A 14,429-nucleotide genomic window follows, 5' to 3' on the forward strand; every position below is an offset into this window, starting at 1 on the left:
CATAGAAACATCTGGGGAAAGAGCTTTCCAGGCAGAGTGAAAAGCCAGTGCCTGGAAAAGCCAGTGCAAAGGCTCAGAGGCCAGTGTACCTGGCATGTTAAAGAATCAGTGAAATAGCCAATGTGCTTGGCGTGGAGTGAATAAGGAGATGTGTGATGAGAGATGAGGTCAGAAAGTTACGGGCAGCAAATCCTACGAGGCCTCGCAGCCCACAGTAAGCACTGTGGTTTTTACTCCGAGTAAGATGTGATGCCATTGGCAGTTTCTGAAAAAAGGCGTGAGTGTCATGATCTAACTTATATTCAGATGTAATCATCATTACTTTTTATCATTTCTCGACATACTTTCACAGAACAGATTAAGCACATGTTAATGGAAATGTTTTAGACACATGTCAAAAATTGAACTACAGGTATGCTTAGGCTACTGTTGCCATTGGTGGCCTCTGGGTATGGGATAGAAATAGGTTCTACTAACAATAGTAAATTCCTTTTTTCACTGCATGCTAAATGGTCAGAAGAACATGGAGTAAAGAAGGGGTGAGATAGGACATTGAAATAGACTAAGGAATATGCCAGGAAACACCAATTTCAGAGCATGAAGCAATCCCCAAAGAAATCAGCAAACCTGGACCTTTAAATCTCTGGAGGAGAAATTTGCAGAGCAAATATAAAGTATAATAGTAAGGCATTATGTGTTTTAACAAGTAAAATATCCTCAATTGTCAAGTTTGTGTAGCTGCACCACCGCTGAAGGATTATATTATTTGCACTCAGAAACTCAGAGGTAAAATAGGTGGGAACACACAGTATTCAGCACAGGACTGGCTGGAAGCTCTAGTATTTGTGTCACATCCTATGAAAATGTTTTAACTGTAGGATGTACTCTTAAGGTTCCCAAAGCAAGCAGTTTTCTACCACAGATCCAAAAGTAGATCAGGATTCTTTCATACAATTCTCATCAGTTTTTATATCAACACAGTTAGCTCATAAGCATATTAGTGCATCTTACTGAAAACTGAATATCCTTTAAACACAAAATATCTCCTTTCCTTTGTCTTCCACTGAATCTGTTTTTGTGACATTCTTTAGATTTTATGTAATCGTCACAGATTAAAATCCTGGTATTTACCACCGTGCCCAGACAAAGGGTAGCTCTGCCACATCATCAATTTTTGAGAAAGATGCCTAGAAAGAGGCCTCATTGTTCAGTGAATAACACCATTAACCCACTAATGCCAGAGGTTGCATTTTTTTTTTTTTTTGAAAAATGAGACCTTGGCGATGACTTTGAGCAGAATATAAATAACTCCCACAAGCTTAGCGTTCCAATAATGGAACACTATGCATAAATGGGTTCAAGGCCCAACTCCACAATTTAATTCGAGAACTGGAACTGACATGATTGCCATAAACCACTAGATGGCACTTCAGGTCAAATACTGCTGTAAATCCTGTGGCTTTTTGAATGTCTTTCATTATGCTTTCCATTTAGAATTGCTATTGGGTCCTTTACAGTGAAGAACCCAATATGACTGAGAAATCATCTATTATGTGCAAGATTCTTTCCCTTATAGGACTATTTGATTTAAGCCACAGGAGGTCATTCAAGCACAGTCAAAAGGGAGTCTGTTTTTATGGGCAGAATCAGGTCACCCGCAGTTGGTATTTATAAAATGTACACTAACAGCACCTTTTAAAAAAAAGTTATCCTCGGTCAGGCGCGGTGGCTCACGCCTGTAATCCCAGCACTTTGGGAGGTCGAGGCGGGCAGATCACAAGGTCAGGAGATCGAGACCATCCTGATCAACACGGTGAAACCCCGTCTCTACTAAAAATACAAAAAATTAGCCGGGCATGGTGGCGGGCGCCTGTAGTTCCAGCTACTCAGGAGGCTGAGGCAGGAGAATGGTGCGAACTCAGGAGGTGGAGCTTGCAGTGAGAAAAGATCGCGCCACTGCACTCCAGCCTGGACGACAGTTTTTTGAAACTCCGTCTCAAAAAAAAAACGAGCGCATCTGTTGCCTTAAACTTTTCTTGTTCTAATCAGCTATTCTATGTTCTAAATTTTAGAATAAGCAACAAAGGATTCATAACACAGAATTTATAACAGGCAGACCCTACCATTTGACTCTGAAGCCATTCAATAAGCGTTTCTGCTGTTGAATCTGGGATCTGGCATCTCAAACCTTCTTTCTCATCTGTTTCCATCATCTCTAACAATCCACGCAGGTCTTCCACAAGGTGCAGAGCTCGCAAACTTCCCATGAATGGAGAGGTGGGAGATTGGCAATCAAAAATCCCATTGGAATATTCCAGGGCCTTAGAACCTAAGTTAAACAAAATCACAGAGACAGCAATGGGATTTATGTTAGATAAAAATACCAAAGCCGAAGGTGGTAAACCAGTCTAGTCACAGTAAGGAACAATCAAAAGAGACAGAAAAAAGAGAATTCAATCACATAAATCTCTCCAAGTCAGAGTTACATGGTGCAAAAATTAAAACCATGTAGTTGATGGTACATGTCCATGGTCCAATTCCTAACGAGGAGGCCAATCCTGGGGTATAGAAAGAAAAAGAACCTGGTGGGCTTTGGTGTGAGGTGTGCTGGCCTCATGGAGATGATGGTTAAGAAAGTAGCAGATCAGAAAATACAAATATTAGAGCTGGTCCATTCCGGACCAATACTGGACCAAATGATTTCTGGCTTAGAAAAACTGTGGATGAAGGGTTATGAAATGACCCCAGATATCAGAGTAAATTCTGAGGAAAGATAATGAGCTCAGTGTGTTAAATGATTATATTGATATGCCTATAGGACATTTCTGGAGAGATATCTGGTTGGAAATTAGAGACAGGGACTGGAAGCTTAGCAAAGAATTGGGAAGGTAAATAGATGTGAACAAGCGGGGTGCAGTGACGCATGCCTGTAATTGCAGGTACTTGAGGTGGGAAGATCGCTTGAGTCCAACATTTCAAGGCTGCACTATGCATGTTATTCACAGGTAATCATGCCTGTAAATAGCCACCGCACTCCAGCTTGAGCAACAGAGCAAGACCTCCTCTCTTAAAAAAAAAAAAAAAGAAATTGATATGGCCAGGCACGGTGGCTCACGCCTGTAATCCCAGTACTTTGGGAGGCCGAGAAGGGTGGATCACAAGGTCAGGAGTTTAAGACCAGCCTGGCCAAGATGGTGAAACCCCATCTGTAGTAAAAATACAAAAATTAGCCAGGTGTGGCAGTGGGCACCTAAATCCCAGCTACTTGGGAGACTGAGACAGAGAACTGCTTGAACCCGGGAGGTGGAGGTTGCAGTAAGCTGGGATTGCACCACTGCACTCCAGCCTGGGCAACAGAGCGAGACTCCCTCTCAAAAAAACAAACAAACAAACAAACAAAAAACATATGGGAGTCGTTGGTGAAAAGTGAATTTTGAATTCAGGAAAACAGGTCAGAACATTCACGGTTACTGGGTAGAGCAGTGTCCCTCGAAGTATGGTCCACAGATCACCTACACCAGAATCACCTGAGATACAGATTCTTAATCCTTGATTAGAAACCTAGGATGGAACTAGAATTTTTGATACTTTAAAATAATGTTTGAGAATAATGCTGGCAGAAAATGGAGAAGAAGAACAAAGGCAAAATTACAGGGAAGCAAAAGGCATAGGGCTAAAAAATGAAAATCAAGTGAAAAGATAATATGAAAGTTGTAGTGAAAAACTGAAGTGAGCAGAGTAAATGTTGTGATTCTGTCTTTCACAGGATGCAGATCACCTGCTATGATACCATCCATCTGCTCCAATGCCGCAGCCAACATATCGCTTGCATCACTCATCATTTTCTTATTTGTCAGGGGCAAATTCCAACCTAGATCTGGAAAAAAAAATGATGTTATTACTATATCCATTAAATGGCATAGGCTTGCTAGTGGGTTTGCTAATTCAGGTTCAAAGGATAACTCTGCTGTGTAGTCAAATATGGAGGAGGAACTTCAGTAGTGGGGTAGTAAGCTGTGGCCACTCACCTACTGTAGCGCAAGGCCACATGTGATACCTGTATCAGTTAATAAAGAAGATTCCATTCTTGCACTTGCGGTGTTTAAAATCCACTAGCATGGTTTCCATGCTGTTCTCTAGAACTCTAGGCCTCTGTGAAGGGCAACAGGGATGGCCATGGAAGCTTGCTGAGGGCCATGACAAGCACTGGCCAGACAAGACTCCTTTCTCCCTTTACCAGCCCCACCCAATCTCTGCTCTATTAATTTTTTTTTTCTTTCTGTATAACGGCTTAAGATCTGTCTACAAAAAGGATTCAGTAACAAATACACTATGTGTATGTGCGCACACACACACCACACACACATACACTCCTACTGGTATTAAACCTTTTGTAATGGAGCCACAGGTATCACATACTGAGTACCTATAATGGTTCCTACACATTTACATAAATTATCCATAATACTTAGACAACAGCCTTATAAAATGTGTGAATTCATCTCCATTTTATAAATGAGGATAAAAGATATTTGATTTTTGCATGGAAACACAGCAAAGTAAATACAGCAAAGTTCAGTTTCTAACCTAGGTCTGTCTGACTTCCACTATAATACATAATTTCTCTTTACCTGATCCTATCTGAAGATGGGTCTATCCTGAAATTATGTCACAATCTATTCATTGGTTTATCTGTTAAAAAATATATTGAGATAATGCTTGCCAAAAATTTAGTCACTGGCACAAAAAGTCAAGATAATGTGATTTTCAACATTCATTAACGCATTTCAGGTACCAGACTAAGCACCCAAATAAAGCTCTTACTATGTTATATATACTGTGATAGAACAAATACCTGGGAAATAAAAGGCATATGCTGTTTCACAGAAACCTTTGCCCTCTGTTTCCAAGCAGCCAAATCTCACCACTTTATTTTCACAAATATATTTATAGTTCTGGTATCAGCTTCTTGGATCAGTTCCCAATTATGCATTCATTCTAACATAATGCCATATAATTGTTGTAAAATATTGTTTTGAATTAAAGTCATTTCACTTAAGGATTTTCCAGAACTTTACTCACTTCCAAAGGTGAAAAATATCACCACCATTTATCTGGAAATACTACAGCATGAAAATACTCAAGGTATGTGTCTACGGTTACCCAGAAAACAAGGAATCAACAAGTTAGGTTATGAACCTAGGTCATTCCAAAAAATGTATTCACACACTCAGCCAGTGCGCCATCCAAAGAAGCAAGACATGCATTTAATAACCACACTCTTGTCTGAGAAACTCAAAACATGAAAACTGAGAGCATAAAGGATTAAGCTGCATTACATAATTAAGTGGCTTGCATGCTCTTTCATTTAAAAAGCAGTATTTTGTATAGATACATTTATATATGTGTATATATAAAACAAAGAGACACATACCAGGCTCAGCTATAAACATGGGAATACCAATAACACAAAGTAATGCCCATGTTAGAAAAACATACTTTCTCACTAAATCAGAAAAACAGATTCGTCTTTGTTAGCAACTATTTTGTGTAGAGCATAAACACTTTTTCAAGTCCGACAGGTATAGTAGTTACTGAGTTCTTCTCTGTTCTGTTCAATGAGCCTTTCAAATGCTGTTACATGAAGGTATGAGACAACCTAGATCACACTTTTCAAAGTAGTGAAGAACCAGTTCTTCAAAACTTTCCAATTCATCAGAGATGAATCTCTTCATTTCATAAAAATATGATGACAATGTTAAATTGCTATGAAAGTTCAAAACGCTAACTCTTAATCTCTATATCATGTAGCAGCCTACATGTACTAGTAAGGGAAAGACAGTACATACAAGTAATAAACACGTATGTAACATGGCAAAGGTGGTAGGTGCTAAGGGGGAAAATGTAGTAGGATAAGGGGGTCCAATTTGGAAGGTTTTGCAAATTAAACAGGTAGCCAGGGACTGGCATTAGAATCAAAGGCCAAAGATTTCGCTAATAAGTTAAAAGTAGTCAAATATAAGTGGTCCAGTTCAGTGGTATTCCAAGTATAGAATTCCTAGAAATCAATGAAAAAATGAGAGGTGTCAGGATATGAACAATCATTTGGCAGAAATGTTTTCAACCAATAAAAATATGAAGAGGTGCTTAATATCATTAATAAATGAGGAATCTGAAGGAATGTGATAATGTTTTATACCCAATTAGTGAAAAAAAATTGACATAGCCAGTGTTGTGGAGAACATGAATTCACAGAAACTTTACTTTTTGTTTGTTTTTGAGACAAGGTCTCACTATGTTGCCAGTTGGCTGGTCTTGAATTCCTGGGCTCATACAACCCTGCAGCCTCAGTCACAATTTTATTAAATCCAAAGGCAGTAATGAAGGAACAATGGACACATAAGAGGAAGAAAAATCAATAGCCAAGGTGGTAGACTTAAACTGAAGCACATAAATAATCGGATTAAGTATTGTGTAAGTTGGAGCTAAGCCATGGGTATGCAAAGGCATACAAAGTGGTATAAACGGACAGTGGAGACTCAGAAGCAGGAAGAGTGAGAGGCAGGTAAGGATGAAAAACTACCTATTGGGTACAATGTACACTATTCAGGTGACAGGAGCACTAAAATCCCAGACTTCACCACTATACAATGCATCCACGTAACTGAAAACCACTTGAACCCCTAAAGTTACCGAAATAAAACAATTTTTTAAAATAACATTTAAAAAATTACATTAAGTACAAATGGAATAAACACTGATAAGGGCCAGAGATCATCAGATTAGTTTTTTTAAGTCCTAATTATGTGCTATTAATAGAGACTTTAAATATAAAGAAATATAATAGTAAAAGGATGAAAAATGAGATAACATACATATGTAAGCATAGGAAAGCAGGAGCGGATATATTAAAAAAACTACAAATCAGGAAGTATGACTAGAAAGAAAGATATTTTACAATGATAAGAGTTAATTCATCAGGAAGTCACAACAAGTGCAAATGTTTTTGCAACTAATAACAGAGCTTCCAAATACATGAAGCAAAAACTGATGGTGTTAAGGGAGAATTTAATCCACTTATATTTAATGTAACATAAATACGGTTGACTTGGCTGGATTGAAATCTACTGATAAGGTTGGATTTAAGTCTATTGTCCCGCTATTTCTTTTCTGTTTGTCCCATCTATCATTTGTTCTTTTACAACCTTCTTTTGAATTGACAGGTAAGGTAGGAAAAAAAAACTTAGTAACACACAAGATTTGAAAATGTTATCAACTGTCTTGACCTAATTCAATTTATAGAATAAAACACCCAAATGCAGAATGTACCTTCAAGTCTACACGTTATATTCACCAGGATAAGGCATATATGCAAGGCCACAGAATCAGTTTCAATAAATTTCAAATGGGTTTTAAAGAACTACACAGAAGAATAAGAAACACACAACCTGAAGTGGTGAAATACTAAGAATAGACCATCCATATTTATTAAAATTCTGCCTTGCCCATGGCTGGAGCTATTTTAGAGACAGCCTAATTTGGCAGGCATCTGTGTTGATAAAGCTATGTTAATTTTCAGGGCTAGGACAACGTATTTTTAAAAATGAAAAGGCTAAATAAAAAAGCTTTGGAAAATCCCCTGGTCTCTAAAAAGACCTTCTTAAATCCTCAAAAACATTTCTGAGAGGAAGATTCCCTGGGCTTCCTCATATAATTAATATAATAAAATATTATTCTAATACAATGGAATATTATTCTACAGTAAAGAGATGGAACAAATAATACATGCAACATTATGTTGAGTAAAAGAAGCCAGACAGAGAGGACCATGTACTATACGATAGTTCCATATGAAATTCAAGAACAGGCAACCTATGATAGAAGGTAGAGTAAGAATTACTTACAGAAAATGGTGAGTGACTGAAAGGAGACACCAGCAGAATTTCTGTTCAATATCTTGGTTGGGATATAGGTTACACAAGTTTATACATTTGCCAAAACTCATCAAACTATGCAATGGTCTTTAAAATTTGTCAGGCATTAGGAATCCCAATGTCAATCCCATTTAAGTTCTTTATTTTAACTAGGAAAGAACCATTTGTTGTTGGCTAAATGTTGAAAGCATAAAATTCATTTAGGAACTAATTTGATTGGGAGTACCTTTGAAACATATGCATTAATAATACTGTTTAGCTTCTAACTGTGGCAGATGTAATTGGTGCCTCCTCTGTAATTCCATGCATGCCAGCCCAACTTTCAACTGTCTAAGATTTCAGGGAGCCCTCTGCCATTGGATGTGGTGGTCTGAAAATGCCAGAGAATTAATATCCCTTTAATATTTAAAGTTATCAGCTTTAAATATTCCAGCACACTTTCCCCTAGAAAGAGAAAATTCTGATTCATGTAATCTACATTGGTTCCCAGAATTATCCAGACAATTAAGATCTACTCAGAGTGGTAACTTGTTTGATAACGCATCATTTATCAGTTCTCTTCTTTATTTCTCTAAGTCTTTCCTAGGATTACTTTCCAAATAAAACTTTTGTATTTGAAAAATTAGGAAAGAGAAGTTGGTTGTTAGAAATTAGACATAAAAATTCCACTTTAAAAAAGAACTAAATAATGAATGAAGTTGGACATGCATGGACCTCTGCATCTAAGACTATGATGATAATGTGTCACGAATCAAGGATCATGAATAACCCAATTATATGAACCTATGGTCTAAAATAAAAGGCTCAGAATATTCAGCTCCATTTCTTCTCATTCTTTGCTTACCCAGAAATCTGCTAGTTATAATTGAGTTCTTTGAGTGGACAAAACCACTTAGAAAATTACAACTTCACCATCCAAGGCCAGCCACAGTGATTCACCTGTAATCCCACTACTTCGGGAGGCCAAGGCAGGAGGATCACTAGAGCCCAGGAGTTTGAGACCAGCCTGGTCCACATAGTGAGACCCTGTCTCTACAAAAAATAATACAAACTAAGGTGGGTGTAGTGGCATGTGTCTGTAGTCCCAGCTGCTCAGGAGGCTGAAGTGGGTGGATCACTTGAGCCCAGGAGCTCAAGGCTGCAGTGAGCCGTGATTGTGCCACTGCACTCCAGCCTGGGTGATAAAGACCCTGTCTCAAAAATAAAGAAAAAAAATCCTAAAGAACAAAAAATTTCACCATCCAATAATTCTCACAAAATAGCAAATTTATTTCTGGATTCTAAGTGGCTAATATATGCTTCTTTGAATGACTTGCTAAAGAAAAAGGTACCAGGAAAACATTAATCACTACTATAACAAAGGAGTGAAGCTGGGGTTCAAAGTCATAGTTCAAACTGGAGAAGCCTCTTATTTGTTGGGTGATGTAAACAGTGAAATGAGTTCTGTTTGCAGGAATTCTCAGGCTACTGGTTTCCTATTCCCACGGCTTAATAAAAATAAATTTAGGAAAGTTTTAGATAAGCAAGCTCTTGGGTATAAGATTCAAATATTATAGTAAGAGACTAAAGGCGGGGGGAAACTAACAGAAATATGTTCAGGGTGTATTTCAGGTTTGGTCAGGACCCATTTAGAGCAGATTTGAATGGGGTGAAATACCAAGGAAAGTTCCGGGCATGGGTGTGGTGGCTAACGCGTTGGCAAGACACAATAATTTTTTGCAGGGTTGCTGACTAACTGATGTTTTAGGTCAGGCTCGCTGCCCAGTCTTTCTGTGAAGAAAAGAAAGGCCATAAGAAAACTAGCAAGTTTCTTTTAAGTTTCTGTGACAATAACATCTGTCCTAGCTTTGTCAGCTTTCTTTAGGTAAAATGCTTGAGTTCAAAAGAGAACCCTGAACTTCTTACCCAAGATAGAGAGAATTCACTGAGACTAAGACACTTGAAAGAAGAAATCTCCAGAGAAAGGGAGAATGTTCACATACGTTCCACTAGGTTGGTAGAACGCCACAGTATTCTGTGGTCATTATGAAAATAGAATATGTTTTCACACAAATTACTCATACCTTTCTCAACAGTTTTTTTTTTTTTTTTTTTTCTGCAAGGAGCTGTCTTCGAAGGTTAATCAATTACACAATGATTGCCAATGCATGCAGCAATACAATCTCAGCAAAGAGAAACTATCTTAAAAAGAGAGATCATATTTGATAGCACAACAGAGTAACAACCATCAACAATAATTTACTGTACATTCATAAATAACTAAAGAATATAATTGGAATGTCTGTAACACAAAGAAATGACAGACGCTTGAGGTGACAGATACCCCATTTACCCTGATGTGATCATTATGCCTGTATCAATATCTCATGTACCCCATAAAGGCACATACCTACTATGTACTTATAAAAATTAATTTAAAACAAAAACCAAACCAGATCTAAAGGGAGAAACAGGTACTAGTAAGTCAGTGGTTTGGAACAGCAGCATCACCTGTGAGCTAGTAAGAAATGCAAATCCCACCAGACATAGTGGCTCACGCCTGTAATCCCAGCACTTTGGGGAGCAGAGGTGGGCAGATCACTTGAGGTCAGGAATTTGAGACCAGCCTGACCAACATGGTGAAATCCCATCTCTACTAAAAATACGAAAATTAGCTGGGCATGGTGGTGTGCACCTGTGGTCCCAGCTACTGGGGATGCTGAGGCAGGAGAATTGCTTGAACCCAGGAGGTAGAGGTTGCAGTGAGCCAAGATTGCACCACTGCAATCCAGCCTGGGCGACAGAGCAAGACTCCATCAGAAAGAAAGAAAGAAAGAAAAGAAAGAAAGAAAAGAAAGAAAGAAAAGAAAGAAAAGAAAGAAAGAAAGAATGAATGAAAGAAAGAAAGAAAGAAAGAGAGAGAGAGAGAGAGTGAAAGGAAAGGAAAGGAAGAAAGAAAGAAAGAAAAGAAAAGAAAAGAAAAGAAGAAAAGAAAAGAAAAGAAAGAAAGAAATGCAAATCCCTGAACCCCACCCTAGGTCTACTGAATCAGAACCTCCAGGGGCAGGCCCAGCAATTTGTGTTTTTCCAAGCCCGCCCACTGGCTCTGAGGCGCACTCAATCACTAGACTCACACACACTGAGGCCTGTCTTTCGTCCTTGGGACAACAAGCCCTGCCCAGATGAGGTGGGAATTGGCTGACAAGGTAAATAAGGGCAGAATTCCTCTCCCCATGCCTCAGCTTCTTACTTTTCATCCAAAAATAACAGCTTTGAAGAAGCCATTCAGGTTTTAATTCAAAAAATCTCTCCCTTTAAACCTCAACCATTGTAGGTCCTTATGTCTGCAACATTTTAGATTCTTAAATATAACCCTCCTTGTTTTCTGGTTCTCTGCTATGTATCTGTCATCACATATTTTTTTCCTTCCCACTCCATGAGCCCAAACCGTTTTCACCACCAATCTGCTCTAACATCCCTAGAAAATTAATTCAGAATCACTTGGACAGGGCAAAACATGGGCAGGGGAAGTGGTGAAACCAGAAAAGGTAGGGAGTGTTGGCAGCAAGGGTGATATCTAATGTTACAACACAACTTTTTAAAAAATTGGGGTCTGGCTATATTGCCCAGGCTAGCCTCAAACTCCTGGGCTCAAGTGATCCTCCCACCTTAGCCTCCTGAGGAGGCTTCACACTGTAAAATAAGGCCAGGCGCAGTGGCTCACCCCTGTAATCCAGCACTTTGGGAGGCCAAGGCAGGCAGATCACTTGAGGTCAGGAGTTTGAGACCAGCCTGTCCAACATGGCAAAACCCTATCTCTACTAAAAAATACAAAAATTAGCTGGGCATGATGGTTTGTGCCTATAGTCCCAGCTACTCAGGAGGTTGAGGCAGGAGAATCACTTGAACCTGGGAGGCTGAGATTGCAGTGAGCTGAGATTGGAGCGCCACTGCACTCCAACCTGGACGACAGAGCGAGACTCTGCTCAAAAACAAACAAAAAAAACCTGTAAAATTAGTATAGAATGGATGATATATCTAGGAATCTGAACAGTGTTTATTTGATATTAAGGAATTACTGTCATTCTAAGGTTATTAATAATGCTATTATAGTTATCTTTTTTGAGTCCTTATTTTTTAGAGACAAGTAGCAAAATACTCATGGATGAAATGATACATTTGGAATTTGCTTTAAAATAAAATAGAAGAAAATCAGGGTAAAGATACTGATAAAACAAGATTAGCCATAAGTTGATAACTGTTGAAAATGGGTGGAGGTATGTAGGGGTACACTATACTATTCCATCTATTGGTACAAATATTTTTTGAAACAGAGTCTCATTTTATCGCCCAGGATGGAGTGCAGTGGCGCAAACACGGCTCACTGCAGCTTCAACCTCTCTGGGCTCAAGCAATCCCCCCCATCTCAGCCTCCCAAGTAGCTGGGACTACCACACCTGGCTTATTTTTGTAGAGACAGGGTTTCGCCAGGTTGCCCAGGCTGGTCTTGAACTCCTGGGCTCAAGCAATTTGCTCACCTCAGCCTCCAAAAGTACTGAGAGTACAGCTGTGAGCCACCGCACCCAGCTGGGAATCTTATCTATATTTTTATATTTGAAGCTTTCCATAATGAAACATTTTCATTTTTTTATCCATGTATTTAAGCCATAAAATTTTCAAATGCCTTCAACCATGATATATTGTCTTAGATATTTTATTTCTCTATCATAACCTCAAGCATGCTAAGGGCTCACTAAATATTTATAAACCAAATAATACACTACTTGTTATTTTAACCACCCTCACAAAAACAAACACACACATGCACACGCACATTCAGAAAATGGAACAGCCACTCAAAGAGGATTGTAAGGCAGAGTACAAAAGAGGGCGTATTAATGACAATACACTAGTAAAAGTTACTTCTTTGGTTCACTAAAATGAAACGCCACAAAATACAAAGAGGCAAAGCCAGTAAGTAATCAAATAAATGAAACAGCAAGGGAAAATAGGATGAGGTAAAAGGAAATGAGCCTTCTCTGCTATTAATGCTTAGGAATAACCAGAAGAGAGTTGATGAAAAGGTTCATACAATAAGCCAAGATCTTTTACTTCTTGAATAAAGGATGCTGCTGCTATTGAAAAACTGATGTGTATTAAATGGCAGTAGATTTGAAGATCTTGTGATCAGTTGAAAGAAAACTCCATTTCTCCACATTTACTCTTACTAGCTATTATTATGACTACATGGAGAAGTTAGGAATTTGTTCAAGGTCACTGAAGAAGTGAGATTTGAGTCCAAAAGCCATATTGTTCCCACATATGCCTCTCACTCATTCGGTAGGTATTTATCAAACAACTATTAGACCTTGACTAGGATCACCAACCTTGACTTCCCTCATACGTTTCTAATCTAAGCTATCAACTATGTACAGGACTGCCGGCCTCCCACCATACTGTAAAGACATGCCCTTCTTGGAAGACACTTCTGCCCTCTCACCTCTGTGCCATGACACGCACTGATCCCCCTACTGCTTGGGCCCTCTTCTATGTCCTGGGACACACGTTTTCTAGGTGTGTCAGGCATTCTTTTCTCCAAGGTCAGCCTGACCGCCACCTCCATGACAGCCCTGATTTTACAGTGATTGTCTCCTGGACGAAGCTGTGCGCTCCTTGAAAACAGATTGTATTTCTGCTATCTGCTCCCCACCATCCAGTGTGGTGGACACCAAATGCTTGCTGTGTGCAGCTATGACTCAGTGGTTCTGCAAACACACACACTCTGATGTCTTAAGTATCCGGGCTCCCGTATGCCCTGTTTTGGCTGATAGTATCACCTTCGTCTGAGCTGTGTAAGCCAGAAAACTACATCCCGACCTTTACTTGTTTTTTTGTTTCTTTTTTTGAGACAAGGTCTTGGCTCTGTCACACAGGATGGAGTGCAGTGGCATGATCACGGCTCACTGCAGCCTTGACCTTCTGGGCTCAAATGATCCTTCCACCTCAGCCTCCCCAGTATCTGGGACCACAGGTGGGTGCCACCATGCTCAACTGATTTTTTAAATTTTTATTTTTAGTAGAGGTCAGGTCTCACTATATAGCTCAGGCTGGTCTCACACTCCTGAGCTCAACCAATCCTTTCTCCTTGGCTTCCCAAAGTGCTGAGGTGACAGGTGGGAGACACTGCACTCAGCCATGACCTTAACTTTTTAGATACATTTAGATAAACGTGATCATTATGATCAGGCTTGCTATCCACAATCTTAAAAAGTGAAATTTCATGCTCTTCGAGATGCAGGTGAATCAAATTCATTGTACTATTTTAGAATGACATTATTCCTAAGAGTTTGCAAACTTAGACCCCAGTATTATGGAGGAGTGTCAGCGGGTCTGTTTCAACTCGTTATTGCTCTACCCACTCTAACTCTAACTTCACTCTTCCCCTCTTTTTAGCTCTTAAAAACCTTAAGACTCATCTATCTATCTCTATTTTCCTGCACAGGCCCACCAATGTAA

At 39.2% G+C, this 14,429-nt stretch overlaps 1 protein-coding gene across 2 annotated transcripts in view; it reads right to left on the reverse strand.

Annotated features, from left to right (window-relative positions):
* The window catches only part of LOC105555444 (liprin-beta-1), a 179,148-nt gene that overhangs the window by 56,626 nt on the left and 108,093 nt on the right, over window positions 1–14,429 (reverse strand). For both annotated transcript variants that reach the window (XM_012002401.1, XM_012002400.1), the window contains exons 3-4: window positions 3,779–3,877; window positions 2,124–2,329 (exon numbers count right to left, since the gene is read on the reverse strand). In XM_012002401.1, coding sequence (XP_011857791.1) covers window positions 2,124–2,329; window positions 3,779–3,842 — 270 coding nt within the window. In that variant the 5' untranslated portion in view covers window positions 3,843–3,877. The remainder of the gene's footprint in view (window positions 1–2,123; window positions 2,330–3,778; window positions 3,878–14,429) is intronic.

Source organism: Mandrillus leucophaeus, unplaced genomic scaffold, assembly GCF_000951045.1.
Source record: "Mandrillus leucophaeus isolate KB7577 unplaced genomic scaffold, Mleu.le_1.0 Scaffold686, whole genome shotgun sequence".
Taxonomy (NCBI): Eukaryota; Metazoa; Chordata; class Mammalia; order Primates; family Cercopithecidae; genus Mandrillus; species Mandrillus leucophaeus.